Below are 20950 nucleotides of genomic sequence, written 5' to 3' on the forward strand. Positions count from 1 at the left end.
AGCCTTCAACTTCAAAGAGCCACAATAGTCTTCTGTCACAGACCTAGTTCATCTCATACTTAATGGGTTAATGTTCAAAAAAGTCAAAATCACTTACCGGTAAGAATTTTACGAGTTTGAGTTTGCACATTGATGGTTCTGCTACAGCTCTGAGAAAGACATGACTGTCGGTTCTTTCTCCACATATATATATGTTCAGGTTGATAAATATAAAAGTGCTGGGGTTACAGGATCGTGGTCCCATGTCCCTTCTTCAGGCGGCACCCAGCTGGGAGCCATGGGCTAAGGCCCGGCTACCAGGCACCCTCCGCAGGCCTGGCGCCAGAGCGGGGTCCCCTTTAACCCTACATCGGTCAGGGTGAACTGTTCCCTCAGTGTTGCACTTACAGGAGCCTTTAACCAATAGAATGAATAAGAAAATATAATAATGATTCTAATGACAGGCCTCACACTGACAGTGTGGGAAGATGCCTTGGAGGCTGCTGCGTGTGTGTGAAAATGATGGGAGGGGATTTACTCCGACACTAAGAAACCATTAATGTAAAAGAATGAATGACTTTTAAAATGTATGATTTAATAAAATTAATTGTATTTAGTATATTGTGATTGGCACAGGATTTTGAAGAGAAATGAGCTAATGATAAATGTAATTAAATCCAATTGACACTAGGTGATTGTACGTCCAGACTGGAAGATTGAGGGAGAGATACAAATCAGCACTTGGCAGAGTATAAAAGAGTGCACACAGGAGTATCCAGCGTTGTTACGTCCTCTAGTTCTTGTAATGAGCAGAAGACATCATCAGCTATGGGATTCCACAGTTAGAAATTATAGCAACCAATGCCAACACTGTGGTAAGAACAACCAAATCTATTATATCCACACAGAGACGGGCACTTTGTGCATCTTTGAACACTACTCCACCATAAAAATATGCTGTTATTTTCTGCGTCGTGTTGCTGTTTGCCTGTTCGTCTATTCTGTAGGTACATTGAGCTCATATCCGGGGCTCAGTTCCTTGCGTGTGTACACATAACTGGCCAATGAAGATGAATGTCGTTATTCTCTTTTGTTTGTTTTTTGTTTTCTCCTGCTGCACTCTCGTCCAAATTCCAGTAGGTGGCAGCAACGCTCCTGTAAGTTAGTTTGGCAACGACCATAAAACTCGCGAGAAGAAGAGCTCCGTCACAGTCACGTACCGTAAGAAAGACCCATTCGCTTTTTTTTTTTTACCTTTATTTTATGTGTTTCTGTAATTACTACTTACTTTTGTGTCGTTGAAATGTATCTTATACCAAATATGTTTTATATACAACAAATACCAAGCTATAATAAAACACCAGTAGGCTAATAAATATAGCCGAGTGGCAGTAAATCGACATTTCCTTTATAAGGCACAACCTGGATGCTAATAACACTGTTTTGAACAGGCTTGTACTCAGCAATCATTACGGCTCTAACGACTACACCCTGCAAGGAGGCAGGCTGGGGACCAAGCTACAGCGGATGGATGCTTCGAGCTGAGCTACGCTGGTAAATATCTGTCGTTTCTTTTCTTTTCCTAAACAAGATAGATTGTTTTAATATATTTTCTATAACTGGCTGTTGGTCTGACTTACACACACACTGCTGAATAATGGGAAGTGTCATACAGTTTGAACAGGAAACTTTATGAGGCTGAAAATGTTTGAGTTTGCCGTGTAACAGTGGAAGATTTCCATCACAGAGCGAGGTTCGTCAGTAAGAGTCAGCGCGTACTTTGTTACTTGTGGGTTTTGTTTGGGCTGGTGTTTTTTTATCCGGGCTGTCGTTCGTGGACTGTGACGCTCAGCACTACAGACTAGTGAAGATGAACCATGACAGAGGTCATGAGGGGACAGAACATTAGTCCTCTGTGCTTGTTGTTGTCGTCGTTTCCTCCACGTCCACGCTGTGTCTGATGATGACTGTATGTAGTCAGAGAACCGATTTGTTCTATGCATCGCGAACATGCGGATATCCTGTTGCTGCTGGAGTTAAAAAGGGAATCGTTTTGTTGCTGTGTTGCATTGAATGTACTGATCTATTTACAGAGTGCGGTGCAGTGAAGTAAACTCGAAACTGTATTATTTGCTTCAGCAGTTTACAGCAGCAAAATTAAATTAATATATAAGAATAACAGGGGCGGCACGGTGGCACAGTGGTTAGCACTGTTGCCGCACAGCAAGAAGGTCCTGAGTTCAATTCCACCATCAGGCCGGGGTCTTTCTGTGTGGAGTTTGCATGTTCTCCCCGTGTTTGCGTGGGTTCCCTCCGGGTACTCCGGCTTCCTCCCACCGTCCAAAGACATGCAGCTTGTGGGGATAGGTTAATTGGATAATCCAAATTGCCACTAGGTTTGAAAGTGAGTGTGAATGGTTGTTTGTCCCTGTGTGTTAGCCCTGCGACAGACTGGCGACCTGTCCAGGGTGTACCCCGCCTCTCGCCCTATGACAGCTGATAGGCTCCAGCACCACCACCCCCCCCCCCCCCCCCCCCGCCCGCGACCCTGAAAAGGATAAGCGGAAGCGGATGGATGGATGGATATAAGAATAACAGCATAAACAACTTTGGACCAGAAACAGAACATTAAGCAATGACATAATTTAAGAATCCAAAGCACCCATCACTCATAGACCAGCTTTGCATCATATTTAATTGCCGACTGCATCTGGGTCCAAGGACTTGCTCGTTAGGGCTAAATGATGAGCTACCTGCCACATATCGTTGCCTTCTCTACAGCGCTCAAGGACAAACCTTTCCTTTTTTACCCCGCCGGGACCTATTTGGACACTCCTTCAGTTCAGAGGTTGCAATTGGGTTTATGGGATTTGGCCTGGCAACAAAGGGATGATTGCTAGTCTTTTTCATTGTTTATTATTGTTGCTGTTTTTGTTTTGGTTTGTTTTTTTTGACTCCCTTGACCTCCATACATCTAAGTACATCTCTGTCATGTGTATGTTCATGACTGCTGTTTTCCTGCTTTGCAATAAGAAGTTCAATTTAAAAAAAAAGAATCCAAAACACCTGCTGCCTCTAGTTTGAGCCTTTTGTATGATGACATACGTATGATGTATGATGATTAATCTGAGAGAACGAATCTCAAATCTCATAACAGTTGAAAGTTTATATACATGTATATCTGGCATGCACCTGGGCCTGCTCACTCACCCTTCTTAGATGCTGGAACCACCTCAACTGGCTCCTTTTAATGTAGAGGAGTAGCGGCTCTATTCTGCCCCTCCCTCCCAGAGCTCCTCAGCCCATCTCTGAGGCAGAGGCCAGCCACCCTTTGGAGGACGCTCATTTCTGCCACTTATATTAGCGATCTCTTTCTTTCGCTCAGTACTCAGAGCTCGTGATCATAGGTGAGGGTAGGGACATCGATTATTATTAATATTAATCATTTGGGGCAGCACAGTGGCGCGGTGATTAGTACTGTTGCTTCACAGCAAGAAGGTCCCGAGTTCCATCCCACCACCCGACTGGGGCCTTTCCGTGTGGAGTGGTTCTCCCCGTGTTTGTGCTCCAGCTTCCTCCCACAAGTCCCAAGACATGCAGTCAGTGGGGTTAGGGTAACTGGAGAATGTGAGTGTGAATGGTTGTCGGTCTATTTGTGTCGGGTTGGCGACCTGTCCAGGGTGTACCCTGCCTCTCGCCCCACGGTGGCTGGGATTGGCTTCAAGATGAGTAAAGAAAATTCCAAATATCAAAAGCAACAGTTTAAGTGTGTTTATGGTGACTTCATGTTGTACATTCATAAACCGACAACAGCAATACATATTAACAAAATATCAGTTGTTTGGACTAAAGTTATCAGAGGACTTTTGTGCATGATTTCAGAAGAAAAGTTGAGCAGAACCTTGCACTATTGGAACTTTAGTTTTTTTTTATGGCTCTATGTTCTGCAAATTTTCAGCAACAAATTATTTGCTTCATAATCTGCTGAATAAATGACATCCTGTATCCTAGAAGAGGAAAACTCTTCCTAGCCAGCACATCTGTTGGATAAGAAAGGACAATAACTCTAGTTTTACCAGACGTTGGATAATTCTTTCTATATTTTCTCATGTACTTTGCTTCTTTCTTGTGTTATTTCAGGGCTGAGGCAAGTCTCCTTTTGTGCAATGGAAGTGAAGGGATGCCGCCAGCGCTGGAAATTAAATTGCAGAGAGCTACAGAGCAAGAGATGCTCAACTCCAGAAGTCACTGAAAGAGTCAAGATAGAAAAGGGGGACAAAGAAGAGCCATACAAAGGTGTTACCATGGCAGCAACCTCCAAGTATCTGACAGGCAGGCAATATCTCACTAGGAAGCCTCTGTTTTCTGTAGAAGAGCATGTGTCCATCTTAAAGAAGACACGTCCACAGAGGCTCATGGAAAAGGTAAGGAACATGGAGAAAGAAGACCTCCAAGTAAAATCTTTGTCCTTTTAGATGGAACAATACAGCAGACACAGAACGACTTGGCTTTTGTCAAAGGTCCCATATCATGAAAACGCATTTATATAGTGTTATAAGAATTTTATAAACTGTGAGGTGTAAAATATGTGGTGTCTCTTGCTTCTAGACCTTGTAACATCTCCGCCTCCCACACTTCAAAGTCGGTAAAAAATGTTCTGTGAAAAACATAACTAATCCGTTGGCATGCAGCTAAGATGAAGCTGCTGCCACACAGTGGCAAGGAACCGAAGCACATGTGCTGGTTAATCCCAACATGCTCTGCTGAAACAAATGAATCTGCGCATTGCATCAGTGCAATGACTGCGATTGGCTTGTTCAGTATCGTCGCTTCCTATTATGGATTTCTGCTTTATTTTTCAGCTGCTATCCCTTAAATCAGCTGGAATGTCTAACCTCAAAGAGACTAACCGTCAGCTCGTGTTTGGGTGTCAGAACTCCAAAGCACGAAGGCTAGGCCACAGGCTCTACATGGGTCCAGCACAACAAAAGTATAACTTAGGTGTACTTACAGTATAATCGTCTCCCACCCTTACAGAACTGAAAGCCCAGTGAATTACTCTCTGAACTCTGTAGCTCCCTAGCAGGGCTAATTAGCTAGTCAGCTTTGAGTTAACGTTAGCTCTATATACCCACAGGCAGAGCTTTGGGGACAAGCATGATGTGGATTTATAACCAGTAGAGAAGCTGATCCTGTGTGTCTGTGTCATCAGCAGCTACTCCAGTTTCCTTTAAAGCTATAGACAGTAAATCATTGGGTTAGAAATTAAGCTCCAGGCAGTTGTATAAATGTATGATACAAAATGATCTTTGTGGTATTTTGTTGTTTAACTTGAAATGTAGGGGCAGCACGGTGGCACGGTGGTTAGCACTGTTGCCGCACAGCAAGAAGGTCCTGAGTTCACTTCCACCATCAGGCCGGAGTCTTTCTGTGTGGAGTTTGCATGTTCTCCCCGTGTTTGCGTGGGTTCCCTCCGGGTACTCCGGCTTCCTCCCACCGTCCAAAGACATGCAGTTTGTGGGGATAGGTTAATTGGATAATCCAAATTGTCACTAGGTGTGAATGTGCGAGTGAATGTGAGTGTGAATGGTCGTCTGTCCTTGTGTGTTGGCCCTGCGACAGACTGGCGACCTGTCCAGGGTGTACCCCGCCTTTCGCCCTATGACAGCTGGGATAGGCTCCAGCACCCCCCGCGACCCTGAAAAGGATAAGCGGAAGCGAATGGATGGATGGATGGAACTTGAAATGTAAATGTACAGTATTTCAGGGCTTTAACCTCCTCATTTATCCATAAATGACTGCTCACTTAAGAATGTATGCCATCCTTGTCACTTTCTATTATTCTCTTCATCACTTTGTAGCTTAAACGTCTAAGCTGATGTAAACGACTAAATGCCAGAAGCTTTTACTCTGATGCAATAATAAGGTTTATAATGCTACAGTATTTTTCTTGCAGGAGAAACAACAGGACAGAAGTGAACATCATAATATTAAATTCTTGCCCAAACCAAGAGAGGAGCTCATCCCACAGAGACTTAGCCCGTCTCCCATTGAAATATCACTTCCCTCTACCTCTGAAGAAGACCTGGGCTCACCCTTGGGTGTTTCAGAGCTGCACCATGAGGACTCCGCTACATTTGGAACATCTTTCCCTGGAAACAGATTGGCTCAGCAGAGCCTCTCAAGGTCTAACTTTAAAGTCTGTGGACTTGACCTTCCCCCGAAGCCCAGACTGACCTCCACGGTCCTTTATCCTACGTACAGCCCCTGTTCAAACAAACGAAGCCAAGCTCAGCATGTGATAGAGAGCCGGAGGGAGAGAAGTTGGAGAGAAAGAAAACGGTGTTCTTTTGGAGTAAACTCCAAAGAGATTCCCAAGTCTCCCTATCAGGCAGACTACTGGGCCTGTGCCATCCCTGAAACTCTGCCCCCATCTCCAAACAGGCACTGCACAGCATGGGACCCAAACAAGGAGTACCAGGAACTGCTGGATTACACCTACCCACTAAGACCAAGACAGGTAGACAGTGAATGGGACAGCTCCAAGAGCCTTCAGGATGACAGCCTTCAGACAAACCTCAACCTGCAGGACTCAGGAATTGCAATGGGCCACCTATGTAGTTCCACCAGCCTGCCAGGGTTGGACATTTCAACCGGTGCAAGAGGACAGAGCAGTGAAAGAATCGCTCTCAGCTCGAATTATATGTCACCTGACCTGCAGTTTATCACTAGATCTTCAGGTGAACCACTATCCCTGCTCTCTTTGTCCTCGGACTGTCTGGACTGCAGTGAGGATGGAGGGGAAAGAAATCCTTTTGTTAATGATAGTCTCAATGATCAGCACCATATGCGATCCACATCTACCTTTTCTGCTTTCATACGCTCTGAAAGTGTACTTCGACAGTCCAGGTGTGTGCACGGGGACCTGGATGAGGAATTCCGGCCTCTTCCAGACCAGGTGGAGGAGCTGCAGCTCCTGTCCAGACAGGTCAGTACTATATGTACGCTGACTTTACCACTCTGGTGATTGTGCAAGCAGAACCATTTACATCAGCGGTCTCCAACCTTTTTCGCGTGTTACGTTTCGGTGTTGTCAGTGTTTTGTTTTTGCGTGACTGTCATGTGTTTCCTGTTTTACTTTGAAGGTCTGTTGTTATCTTAGAGTGTTCAGGTTACGTTTCCTTGTCTCGTCAGGTCTAATTTGCCCCAGCTGTGTTTCCCTCCTGTGGTCTATTCCCTGATTGCTCCTTCTATGTATTTAAGCCCTGTGTGTCAGTTGGTCATGGTCGCGATCTCCCCCGTGTTGTAAATAGTTTGGTGTTTTGTTGTAAATAAATAGTCTGTTGTAAATAGCTGTGAATGGGTTTGTTAATATTTTCGTTTGAGACACCTTCGTTTTGGGATTTTGGTGGAGAGCTTTAGTTTTTTTCTCGTGTGTTTTTTTTCTTATTTTTATTTTCATACGTTGCACGCCGGTTGCCTAGGCCGGGGTGTAACACGCGCCACGGACCGGTTCATGCCCGGCAATATTTTCACGGACCGGCCTTTAAGGTGTCGCGGATAAATACAACAAAATAAAACTAGTACCGGTACCGAAAAAAAAGAAGATTTATTCATAACACACGTGAAAAGACCCAGAAAAACAGAGTTAACGATAAAAAGGATAACAAAATAACGCTGAAAACCGATAAAAACCCTGAAAACCAGACATTTCACACCTGAGCCTCAACTCTCACGGCCCGGTACCAAACGACTCACCGACCGGTACCGGTCCATGGCCCGGGGGTTGGGGACCGCTGCTTTACATCATTGCTAATCATGTTCACAACGTTGTATTTTTACTGTGCATTCCTTTAGCAATTCTTGCTAAAGTAGCAAAACGCATCACATCATCACTGTGGTCCCTGTGTGCAGGTGAGGGAGATGACAGCTCAGCTGAGCTGGCCTGTCACAGCTAACTGGGACTCTCTGGAAACATGCACCACCTCCTGGCCCTCTTCTATCAGCTTGTCAGGAAAACAAGAGGAAAGGACTAAAGTCAAGGAGCTCCAGGAGGACAAACAAGACAGAAATGACTTTAAAAAGTGGAGCACAGAGCACAAAAATGCTCCTCCAACAGGTATTTGTAATAAATATTTGTAAGGATGTTTAGATTGTAGCCCTGTACACAGTTAAAGAATCAAATTACCTTCACTGCAATGGATATATTTCCATCTCTTTATCCAAAAGAGTTCGGATTAATTGTCAGGGTTTGCAAGTGTGTGATTTTGAGATTTCTGATCTTAAGGAAAATACAAACAAAAACTATTCTCTCTCCGTCAGCAGCGGTTTACGTAGGGCATGCTGACGGTGGCTTGGGTCGCCCTAGTCTCAAGAAGGCTGAGACTCTGGTGGACCGGCTGTGTGGGCTCAGCCTGATTGATAATCCAAAGGAGAGCTTGGAGGGCCAGGAGCACAGTGACTCTCTGATGCAACACATCAAGGTAGGGACGCAGTTGGATCTGTGACTAATTTTTCAGACTGAAAGTCATCAACAGATTAAACTCCTGCTATGGCAGATGTCACTAATGAAGCCAGTGTAGGGTTTTGTATGGAGTGGCTATCACTGCTTAGTTCAGGAAGAGAAGTAGCAGTATTATGGCGCTTTAAGAGGTTTACATGACCACTGATTATTCCTCTTCTCTGGTGTTTGCATCAAGTAGTCCCTGTCTAATAAAGTGCTTTTAATAGTGAAAGGTCCACTAAGCCTTGACTGGAAAGGTGAACCTATCACGGGCATCAGTGCCAAAACCCAAAGCCCCAGGATCAACAGTCTGGTCTTCAGCCTTCTTATTAAAAAGCTGTGTCATTTTATCCTCTAAGCTTCACTTTAACTGCAGCACAAGCAAACTCAAAGTCATTCATATGCGTCAACACATCATAGTGGCTCGAGCAAAAGGACCAGGGCCACCAAACAATAACAAGGCTGAAGCCGTTACTGTGTTTAAAACACACACACAAAAACTAAACAGAAAATTTAAAAAGTTCAGATGTTTTTCTTACATTTGCGACACATTTACCGTGACAGTGTCCTCATGTTGCTCCCCTGCCACTCAGAGTACATCATGAATCGTTCAGCGGAGAGCAGCTGGTTTGTTCTCCTGTTTCTGTTGTATCCATCGTCAGGCAGTTAGTTATGATAACTTAGCTTTATAATAGGTGAACAAATATCAGCTGAACTGCTGATATCCTTAGAACTCAACAGTATTAAGTTATAATGTTTGCTCTTTTGTTTGAAGTTTTTTATAACCTTGACTTAAAGTTCTAGTAATTCAGTCTGTTTTTATGTTTAAGTTATGTCTCCTAGCTTTCCTCCACTCTTTAAGTCCCTCACTAGTCTCTTTGCAGCTGTTCTGGGTAGGGATGGGTTTCGAAACCCGGTTCTTGTTGAGAACCGGTTCCCACTGTTTCAGTTCCTTGGAAGTGTTTGCCGTTTTTGCAAACAATTCCCTTATCGATTCCAGTCGCCCCGAATGACGTCACCACGTTGCGGAGCGTCATTTACCTGGCAGGAAACACAGTGGCTCAAACGCTCAAAAGTTTGGTCATACTTTACAAGAACGGATGACAACAGGGCAACTTGCAATACTTGCAAAGTATCAGAATCAGAATCAGAATACTTTATTGATCCCTGGGGGAAATTATTTTTTGTTACAGTGCTCCATTTTAAACCAACATTAAGACAAGACAGACAATACACTAACTAAGAATAGTACAATATATACATACATACATACATACATACATACATAAGTCACTCATAAATAAATATTTGGAAAAGAAACATGTGTAGTTGTAGCAGCAAACAGTGTGTTAAGTGGATGCGTTGTACAGGGAGATGGCCACAGGCAGGAATGATTTCCTGTGTCGTTCAGTGGTGCTTTTCGGTAATCTCAGTCTCTCACCGAACGAGCTCCTGTGACTGACCAGCATGTCATGGAGTGGGTGGGAGGTGTTATCCAACATTGTCTTTATCTTGGACAGCATCCGCCTCTCCGACACCACCTTGAGGGAGTCCAGCTCCATCCCCACAACATTGCTGGCCTTACGGATCAGTTTATTGAGTCTGTTGGCATCTGCTGCCCTCAGCCTGCTCCCCCAGCATGCAACAGCATAGAGGATCGCACTGGCCACAACAGACTCATAGAAAATCCTGAGCATTTTCTGGCAGATGTTGAAGGACCTCAGTCGCCTCAAAAAATAGAGACGACTCTGGCCCTTCCTGTAAAGTGCTGTGGTGTTTTTAGCCCAGTCCAGTTTATTGTCAATGTGTACTCCAAGGTATTTATATATATTTATATTTCATTTAAGGGAGGAAACACTACGAATATGCAAAAGCATTTGCTCACAAAACACGCGATGACCTTAAATGAATGTCGTGTTTTTAATTCCATGAATCTCAACCCAGCAGCAGCGGTAACGTTTGCACGTCCTCTCCCGTTAATGCAGCAGGTAAATAATCAACAACAGTGCATATTATGTTAGCGCGATCTGCCTTATTACAAACCTGCCATTACTGTGCATTTAGTGACCATGATGAGAGAGACAGAGTCTGGCTCAGATGCTGGCAGCTCTCGCTGCAGTCTGCCGGTAGCGTCTCCTTTCAGGCAGGATAGACTAATGTCACCGAGCAGAGACTCAGTTTGTGGTCAAAGGCTTGCAGCCGTTTGCCACAGCAGGTGATTTTCAGTAAGTAAATGTGTTTCATTGTAGGCAGGGACATTACTGGATATTCTTGTGTAATTGCTACAGAAGAATATTTATTTTATTATTTTACATTTACAATGTTTTCCTGGGGTCCCTGTGACACCCCATTGAAGAGCCGTAGGCTGGATCTCTTAAGATGTCACTGTTGGGTTTGTAAGGCCATGTTACTCCTAAATTTCTATCTTGTTCAAAGAGAAGATATAAAACAAAGTTCTAAGCTAATCGACCTTAGTGTTCTCCTTTTTTAAAAAGAATCAATAAAGAATCGATAAAGAATTGAATCGAAAATGGAATCGGAATCATGAAAATCGTATCAATACCCATCCTTAGTTCTGGGGTCTTTGGACATCTCTCACTGGTTTTCTTTCCAGAATCTTTTAAATCTTTCACTTCCTTCCTCTGCCAGGCTTGTTCTGTACTGTGTGACTTTGTTTGAATTTCTCAATGATATGTATCTGTGTATTCCAATATTTCAACCATTATATGATTAAAAGCACCATGAATAATATGTACTGTAGGGCTGCCACAAACGATTATTTTTGATAGTCGACTAGTCACAGATTATTTTTGCGATTAGTCGACTAATCAGATCATCATCCATTGGACGTAAAACGTACAGCTTATTGCACCAGCAGCATCTGCTCTTGTACAGGGAGTGCAGAATTATTAGGCAAGTTGTATTTTTGAGGAATAATGTTATTATTGAATAACAACCATGTTCTCAATGAACCCAAAAAACTCATTAATATCAAAGCTGAATGTTTTTGGAAGTAGTTTTTAGTTTGTTTTTAGTTTTAGCTATTTTAGGGGGATATCTGTGTGCAGGTGACTATTACTGTGCATAATTATTAGGCAACTTAACAAAAACAAATATATACCCATTTCAATTATTTATTTTTACCAGTGAAACCAATATAACATCTCCACATTCACAAATATACATTTCTGACATTCAAAAACAAAACAAAAACAAAGCAGCGACCAATATAGCCACCTTTCTTTGCAAGGACACTCAAAAGCCTGCCATCCATGGATTCTGTCAGTGTTTTGATCTGTTCACCATCAACATTGCGTGCAGCAGCAACCACAGCCTCCCAGACACTGTTCAGAGAGGTGTACTGTTTTCCCTCCTTGTAAATCTCACATTTGATGATGGACCACAGGTTCTCAATGGGGTTCAGATCAGGTGAACAAGGAGGCCATGTCATTAGTTTTTCTTCTTTTATACCCTTTCTTGCCAGCCACGCTGTGGAGTACTTGGACGCGTGTGATGGAGCATTGTCCTGCATGAAAATCATGTTTTTCTTGAAGGATGCAGACTTCTTCCTGTACCACTGCTTGAAGAAGGTGTCTTCCAGAAACTGGCAGTAGGACTGGGAGTTGAGCTTGACTCCATCCTCAACCCGAAAAGGCCCCACAAGCTCATCTTTGATGATACCAGCCCAAACCAGTACTCCACCTCCACCTTGCTGGCGTCTGAGTGGGACTGGAGCTCTCTGCCCTTTACCAATCCAGCCACGGGCCCATCCATCTGGCCCATCAAGACTCACTCTCATTTCATCAGTCCATAAAACCTTAGAAAAACCAGTCTTGAGATATTTCTTGGCCCAGTCTTGACGTTTCAGCTTGTGTGTCTTGTTCAGTGGTGGTCGTCTTTCAGCCTTTCTTACCTTGGCCATGTCTCTGAGTATTGCACACCTTGTGCTTTTGGGCACTCCAGTGATGTTGCAGCTCTGAAATATGGCCAAACTGGTGGCAAGTGGCATCTTGGCAGCTGCACGCTTGACTTTTCTCAGTTCATGGGCAGTTATTTTGCGCCTTGGTTTTTCCACACGCTTCTTGCGACCCTGTTGACTATTTTGAATGAAACGCTTGATTGTTCGATGATCACGCTTCAGAAGCTTTGCAATTTTGAGACTGCTGCATCCCTCTGCAAGATATCTCACTATTTTTGACTTTTCTGAGCCTGTCAAGTCCTTCTTTTGACCCATTTTGCCAAAGGAAAGGACGTTGCCTAATAATTATGCACACCTGATATAGGGTGTTGATGTCATTAGACCACACCCCTTCTCATTACAGAGATGCACATCACCTAATATGCTTAATTGGTAGTAGGCTTTCGAGCCTATACAGCTTGGAGTAAGACAACATGCATGAAGAGGATGATGTGGACAAAATACTCATTTGCCTAATAATTCTGCACTCCCTGTACTGTATGTTCCAGGTCTTCTGTTCTCACCTGAAGCTGCTCATCCAGCAGCTGAATGCCATGTCAGAGAAGATGGAGCTGCTGACTGAACCCACTGTGGACGTGGATCGTGGGAAGTCATCTCTGGCTGACTACCAGGTGAAGGCTGAGCCTCTCGAGTTGTTACACTGGCAGCAAACACACAGTCCTGCCCTGAAAAACGTTACTGTGTCTGTTTCACACAGGCTAAAGCAGCACTACTGAAAGTTTTATCAGTGTGCATGTTAATTGTTAATTGATTTGTAATACAGAGAAATCCTTTGTTTGATGAATTAAGCAGTTCAGTGGCGATAGCAAGTTTGTTTAAATGACACATTTCATCACATTCAAAATCCACGTTCCCAACAGCAAACATAAAAACCTATATATGTTTACAATGAAGACAAGAAAAGGTGTAAGTTTACAAATGTGCACACACACAGACAGCTACTGTGAGAACACAATGGTTTGAGTCTGTTTTTGAAATGCACACCTCAGCTCAGCAGGAAGCTTGTGCCAAAGAACAGGACTACAGTAACTGAAAGCACCTGCAGCACACTTAGATCATCATGGGAAGACTTAAAACATCTGCACCTGATGACCTGAGAGTTCACACTGGGTTATAGACACTGAAGCCGGTAGCTTGCTGGGGGGAGCATTGAGAGCTTTCTGAACTAATCGAAGGTTTTAGGTAAAAAAAAAAAGAAGGAGTGGCTACACAGGTTCATAGACGCCCCCCTGGAAATAACTTGTATGAACAATTTGAATCTGGCTTCATTCATTTCATAGTACAGAAACACCTCAAATGATCTTTTCACTGTCTACACCAGTTAACTCTGGTGTTCCCCAAGGCTCTCTCCTGGGGCCTTTGGTTTTTATTATTTCTCCTACCTCTAGGTAGAGCTGGGCGATAGAACGATAACGATATGTATCGCGATATAACTTTTACTCGATAGAGAAATTAAACTATCGCGATAGACTTCGCCGCTCTTGTCCTCTTAAAAAAAAAAAAGAAAAAAGAAAAAAAGGTCAGCCAATCCAAATTAAGTAGCGCAGAGCCGAACCAATCACAGCCGCAGCGTCACGTCGCGTGACTTGTTACGTACAGCACAAGTGCCAAGTCGCACGTGTGTTTGTTTGGGAAGCAGCCAGCGGGTAATGGAGGAAATGAGTGTGCCGACTAGAAAAATCAACCGAGCGTGACCGAAGAGAAAACAGATGATGGTTCCAACGCCGGAGAGATTGTCGAACGGAAGAGCCATAGAAGTTCCGTAGTGTGAAGGTATTTCGGCTATTTCAAGTCTGACAAAAAACAGAGTAGCGTGCACTGTAAATGTGCCGAAAGCAAGTCTGGAAATACAATAAACTGGTGCATGCGTCACACTGTGCGCCACGTTATTGTTTCGGTGAAATGAATTTCTACAATACTGTTAATTCTACTCTCTGCAGTGTTTAAATGCTCACATATACACACAGTTACTGTCCGTCCACACATACGACTCGGTTCTGCTTCTATGCCCCAGCTTTGTTTACTTTTTCCCACCGAGGCTTCTAGACTTCTGATTGGCCAACATTTCTGCACGGTTAGGAATCTAGCGCCACCTGCTGCTTTGGCATGTTCATAGCAGCGTTTTCCTTCATTTCTGCCTTTATGTGTGGACGGGATTATTTTTTAAAACGAAAACGGAAAATCTCCGTTTTCAAAAATACCCGTGTACGTGCGGACGTAGCCTCAGTCTCTGACTGGAAGCGCTAATTCGTCATTCGGCTTTTGTCAGACTAAAGTAACTGTTAAAACTGTTTGAAAAGCTAAGCTATACAACAAGGAGAGATTGAGAATTTCCTTTTAGTTCTCAGTTTATTTGATATTGACAAAAGTTAGTCAGTTTTGTCTGTTCTTCTGTAAAACAAACTAAGATTTATTTTTAGAATTAATATTTTGTTTCTAAGTGGAATTGACAATTTAGTCTGTTTTGTTTGTTCTGTTTTGAAACTTAAACGCTTTAGCGGCTGCCTTTTGTGTAGTTTGCAATATTTGCCTTTATTTATCTGAAAAAGTCTCATGTTCCTTAAGTACATCTACCCTGTTGAACTTATTATGGGAAATAAATATTTAAATTAAAAACAAGCTGCTGATTATTTCACATTTTATTTGTGAGCAACGGCACATTTAAATCTTACAAATATAGTTATTTGGCTTATATCGTGATAGATATCGTTATCGCCTGAAATGAAAAAAACATATCGTGATATGAAAAAATCTCATATCGCCCAGCTCTACCTCTAGGTAATATTTTCAAGAAATATAACATCCAGTTTCACTGCTGCACAGATGATGCCCAGCTCTACTTCTCTTCCAAACCCACATCTATTTCTGATTAAGTGAAATCAAGGTTTGATTTACTCATAACTAAAGTTCTGACAGTTTTTCACCATCCATTGATAACTCAGGTTAAGAGTCTGGGTGTCATCCTTCACAGCCCATATAAATCACATCATTCATCCATCCATCCATCCATCCATCCATTTTCATCCGCTTTGTCCGGGGCCGGGTCGCGGGGGCAGCAGCCTAAGCAAAGAGGCCCAGACCTCCCTCTCCCCAGCCACCTCCTCCAGCTTATCCGGGGGAATACCAAGGCGTTCCCAGGCCAGCCGAGAGATATAATCTCTCCAGCGTGTCCTGGGTCTGCCCCGGGGCCTCCTCCCGGTGGGACATGCCTGGAACACCTCACCCAGGAGGCGCCCAGGGGGCATCCTTGTCAGATGCCCGAACCACCTCAGCTGGCTCCTTTCGATGTGGAGCAGCAGCTGCTCTACTCTGAGCCCCTCCCGGATGGCCGAACTTCTCACCCTATCTCTAAGGGAGAGGCCAGCCACCCTTCGGAGGAAGCTCATTTCTGCCGCTTGTATCCACGATCTCGTTCTTTCGGTCACTACCCACAGCTCGTGGCCATAGGTGAGGGTAGGGACGTAGATCGACCGGTAAATTGAGAGCTTCGCTTTTACACTCAGCTCCCTCTTCACCACGACGGACCGGTGCAGCGTCCGCATTACTGCAGCTGCAGCCCCAATCCGTCTGTCGATCTCCGGCTCCCTTCTCCCATCACTCGCAAACAAGACCCCGAGATACTTGAACTCCTCCACTTGGGGCAGGAACTCATCCCCGACCCGGAGTGGGCACTCCACCCTTTTCCGGCTGAGAACCATGGCCTCAGATTTGGAGGTGCTGATCCTCATTCCCGCTGCTTCACACTCGGCTGCGAACCGCTCCAGTGCGAGCTGGAGGCCCTCACCCGATGAAGCCAACAGAACCACATCATCTGCAAAAATCAGAGATGAGATTCTGAGGCCAACAAAGCGAAAGCCCTCCACCACTTGGCTGCGCCTAGAAATCCTGTCCATAAAAATTATGAACAGAACCGGAGACAAAGGGCAGCCCTGGTGGAGCCCATCACCCACCGGGAACGAGTCCGACTTATTGCCGGCAATGCGAACCAAGCTCTTGCAACGGTTGTATAGGGATCGAATGGCCCGTAGCAATGGGCCAGACACCCCATATTCCCGCAACACCTCCCACAGGACACCCCGAGGGACACGGTCGAATGCCTTCTCCAAGTCCACAAAACACATGTAGACTGGTTGGGCAAACTCCCATGCACCCTCAAGTATCCTGGAGAGGATAAAGAGCTGGTCCAGTGTTCCGCAACCAGGACGAAAACCGCATTGTTCCTCCTGTATCCGAGGTTCGACTAACGGACGAACTCTCCTTTCCAGCACCCTGGCATAGACTTTCCCAGGGAGGCTGAGGAGTGTGATCCCCCTGTAGTTGGAACACACCCTCCGGTCCCCTTTCTTGAAGATGGGGACCACCACCCCGGTCTGCCAGTCCACAGGTACTGCCCCTGATCTCCACGCAACATTGCAGAGGCGTGTCAACCAGGACAGCCCTACAACGTCCAGAGCCTTCAGGAACTCGGGGCGGACCTCATCAACACCAGGGGCTCTGCCACCAAGGAGTTGTTTAACTGCCTCAGTGACCTCGCCCCCGGAAATTGGCGGGTCATTCCCCTCATCCCCAGACTCTGCTTCCTCCTCGGAAGACGTGTCAGTGGGATTAAGGAGGTCCTCGAAGTATTCCTTCCACCGCCTGACAATTTTCTCAGTCGACGTCAGCAGCGCTCCGCCAGCACTATACACAGTGCAGGTAGAGCACCGCTTTCCCCTCCTGAGACGTCTGACGGTTTGCCAGAATCTCTTCGAGGCAGTCCGAAAGTCTTTTTCCATGGCCTCTCCGAACTCCTCCCACACCCGAGTTTTTGCTTCAGCCACTGCCCGAGCCGCATTCCGCTTGGCCTGTCGATACCTGTCGGCTGCCTCCGGAGTCCCACAGGCTAACCAAGCCCGATAGGACTCCTTCTTCAGCCTGGTGGCTCCCTTCACCTCTGGTGTCCACCATTTGGTTCGGGGATTACCACCACGGCAGGCACCAACCACCTTGCGGCCGCAGCTCAATGCAGCAGCTTCGGCAATGGAGGCGCTGAACATGGTCCATTCGGACTCAATGTCCCCAGTCTCCCTCGGAATGCTGTTGAAGCTCTGCCGGAGGTGTGCGTTGAAGATCTCGCAGACTGGGGCCTCTGCTAGACGTTTTCATTTTAGTAATACTAACCGCCTTCATCCTTCACTTACTCCAAACAGCACTGCCATACCTGTCAATGCTCTCGTCACATCTCGTTTAGATTACTGTAATTCTTCTCCATGGTCTAACACAAATCTCTCCATAAACTGCAGTTAGCTCAAAATTCAGCTGCTCTTTTTCTCGCTGACATCTGGACTGCTCCAAATGCATGTTAGTTTAGATTTTTAGATTTAGATTTTGTTTTTGTTTTTTAAATTCCCACCAGGCTGTCAGAAAGGTGTTTATGTTAAGGCTTGTAAAGCAGTTATTATGATTAATAATGGAGCTTATGGAAGGCAGGTTAGAGATTTTTAATTTTCCACAGAATGGTGCTCTAGGTCTAGCTGTGGGCTGTCACGCCAGCTCCATTGATCCATTTTAAAACAGAGAAATCTGTTGGATAAGAAATGAGGTATTTCATGCTTAGATTTAGTTGAATAAATGAATCCTGTCAGCACCACCCAGATATCTGTAGGTCATAGTTTATATCTAAGGTTAAGTCTAATGTGAACTTTGAACAGTAAAAACTGAGAACCTTCACAGACATAAAAACTGCATCGTTCATCACTTCATGCGTTTTCTGGTCCACTCACTCGGCTCTTTTGTTGTCAGAGCTTTCAGAGAGAACTTAGCAGCCATCAGCCGCTGGCCTCCTGCGTTCTGAATACGGGACAGCTACTGCTCAGCTGCATCAACAGCACCTCTCCATGTCAGTCTGTTACAGCATGCTCACTAAGAAATACGGAAACTAAATACTTGTTTTCTCACTGAGTCTGACTGTTCTTCCTCTCTTCTCTTTTACAGTTTTAAGAGACACCCTGCTCCTGATTGAGAGTCAGTCAGAAATGCTGCAGGCCCACAATGAACACTTCTTCTCCTCCATCCTGTCTGCTATAGACAGCTTGGGTCAGCCCAATCAAGCCAGTCCTGTCCAGCAGAGCACAAAGTGTCCTGTAGTGGTCCAAGAGTCAACTTAACAGACCCAACGACAGCTGACCAGACCTCATGGCACGTCTGCATCACAAATATAAATATTTGGTGTTATTTCTGTCTAAGAACTCTGCTTTTGATACAAGGCTCTCATTTACTATTCACAAAAAACACCAGTTCATTTTTCACATAAGCCTTCAGGACCAGCACCGAGCCACCAAAACACAAAATTGTTCTTTTCTTAGTCTTAATATCGCACTGTTTTTCTGCCTATACTTAATATCACGTTTGTCTTTTCCAAGACATTCACAGAAGTCAAATTAAAAGTCTGTTAACCATTTCTTTTCAAAAAGGATCTCTGTAATCTGATTTCCAGACGCCAAAGTAAATCAAACACTACATTAGTGCAGCGACTAGATAAACTATTGTGAGGCAAACGGAGACACATAGTGTGCAGCACATATATCATGGCCCACAATGAACACAGAAGCTTTTTACTCCAAAAGATAATGTTTCAATTACTCCAGGGCAGGAACATAAAACAGGACAAATTAAAACATGAGCCCTTGACTCCTATCATGATGGTTAATCATGAACTGTGCAGCTGCAATGCACAGACAAACGTCTGTTTTTAGCACTGATAAAATACGAGTTTCACTCACCAGAAGCACAAAGTGCCTGGATGGTCTGTACCACACAGCAAGTGAGGTTTTTGGTCACACCGTTCCATGAAAATACAAAAGGTGGAGAAGTCCTATCAGTGACTAAGTGTTCTTAACTTTATGGACCACTTTTTTCAAATAGATGAATTATTTTTAAAAATTGCAAAGGCCCTAATTATTTGTGTAGTAGGCTGTAAACACTCATTTTAACATGTGAGTCTAAGCACTTTTTAATTGGACCGTGTGTGTAAATGAACACATCATCGAAGCACTTTCTAGCTAACGTCCACAGTTCAGCAGACCAAAGCTGTCAGGGATCAAACCACCAGACTTCCAGTTAGTAGATGACCGTCTCCGCTTCCTGAGCCACTCCTACCAATTGTTCTGTGACAGCTGCCATTTGCTGCAGTCACATGATCAATCATGGACACACGTCCTCTGGTGCCTGAAACAGAGATGTTGACAGGGAATCCTTTGGATCCTATCGGTTGTATTGTCATCTGTAAAGTTTGTAGGCTGAATTACAGTTTTGCTCAATGCTCAATTCTCACGGCAGAAAAGAAATGGGACGTATTTTATAAAAGGCGCTCCAACAATCCAAAGGTTTTTCACATATGTCAGAGCATGAATAGTCAATCACTTCAACTCTGTGATGAATGAATAAAAAGCTTTCAGCACCCTTTAAAGACTAAGTCATCAAAATGTTTCTTTCTTTTCTCAAACCCAGAAAGAGTTCTGCATAAATGTGGGATTAATGTAGTTTTTCAGAAACAAATGAAACGTGAAGGATGTTTCTGAAACTTTACAAAACTGGTGGAATGGGGAAAAAAAAGCAAACTAATGTAATCACTTTACTAAATACGACTGATCCACTGCTCATCGCAGTAATCAAAATATCTAATCAGCCTTTCACATCATTGCATTTAGGCATGTGGACATAGTTGTGACCGCCAAACCAAGCATCAGAATAAGGAAGAAAGATGACTGAGCGTGGTTGTCGATGTCGGACGGGCTGGTTTGAGCATTTCAGACATTGTTGATGTTCTGGGACTTTCCCACACAACCATCACAGGGTTTACAGGGAATGGTCTGAAATGGGAAACTATCCAGTGAGCAGCAGTTCTGAGTTATAACAGAATGCTCAGACTGCTTTGATCTGAAATGAAAGTAACAGTATCTTAAACACTCATTACAAACAAGCAGTGTTGAGTAAGTTAGTTTAAATTAGTAACTTAGTTACATTACTAGTTACTTCTATCAAAAGTAACTCAGTTACTTCAAGTTACTCATTACTTTCAAAGTAACTAGTTACTAGGGAAAGTAACTTTGGTTTTACTCAGAATTCTCTTGTTAATGTGTTGCTTCCGTAACTGGATACCCAGCAAGACTGTAAGTCTTCTAGCTTGCTTACATGTTAGCACTATCCTGCCACAGTGCACTGTGCCACCTACCAATAGAAAGGAAAAGATAATGTGCATATTTCCACGAGAGAAATCCCACGCCTGGACCGTCGTTGACTGCTGCCATGATTCTAGCCTACGTCACAGCGTCATGTGCGCCTTTTACATCCAACACAAAAACTGCAGTCGTGGTGCTTTGATTGTACTCAGAACTCGGAAATTCTGCCTTCTGAATAGGAAGATGTAGGTAACACCAGACTGCAGATGAGCTGCATACAGGGCTGGACTGGGACAGAAAATTGGCCCGGGCATTTTGACTATAGGAAAA

General features: G+C 44.2%; 1 protein-coding gene across 5 annotated transcripts; it reads left to right on the forward strand.

Annotated features, from left to right (window-relative positions):
* Positions 1 to 703: 703 nt before the first annotated feature.
* Positions 704 to 20845, forward strand: cep68 (centrosomal protein 68). Of its 5 annotated transcripts, none has more exons than XM_080868455.1 (9): positions 704 to 1200; positions 1431 to 1533; positions 4120 to 4403; positions 5936 to 6967; positions 7894 to 8098; positions 8302 to 8462; positions 12950 to 13072; positions 18243 to 18339; positions 18435 to 20845. In XM_080868455.1, the coding sequence occupies exons 3-9, from the start codon at positions 4146 to 4148 to the stop codon at positions 18605 to 18607; spliced, it is 2049 nt and encodes a 682-aa protein (XP_080724581.1). In that variant the 5' UTR covers positions 704 to 1200; positions 1431 to 1533; positions 4120 to 4145; the 3' UTR covers positions 18608 to 20845. The 5 variants fall into 5 exon arrangements, with proteins under 5 accessions (XP_080724581.1, XP_080724585.1, XP_080724584.1 ...); XM_080868458.1 differs by having other exon boundaries at positions 706 to 1200; positions 8305 to 8462; XM_080868459.1 differs by lacking the exon at positions 18243 to 18339 and having other exon boundaries at positions 18435 to 18570.
* The last annotated feature ends 105 nt before the right edge of the window (positions 20846 to 20950 follow it).

Source organism: Rhamphochromis sp. 'chilingali', assembly GCF_963969265.1.
Source record: "Rhamphochromis sp. 'chilingali' genome assembly, chromosome: 20".
Classification (NCBI taxonomy): domain Eukaryota; kingdom Metazoa; phylum Chordata; class Actinopteri; order Cichliformes; family Cichlidae; genus Rhamphochromis; species Rhamphochromis sp. 'chilingali'.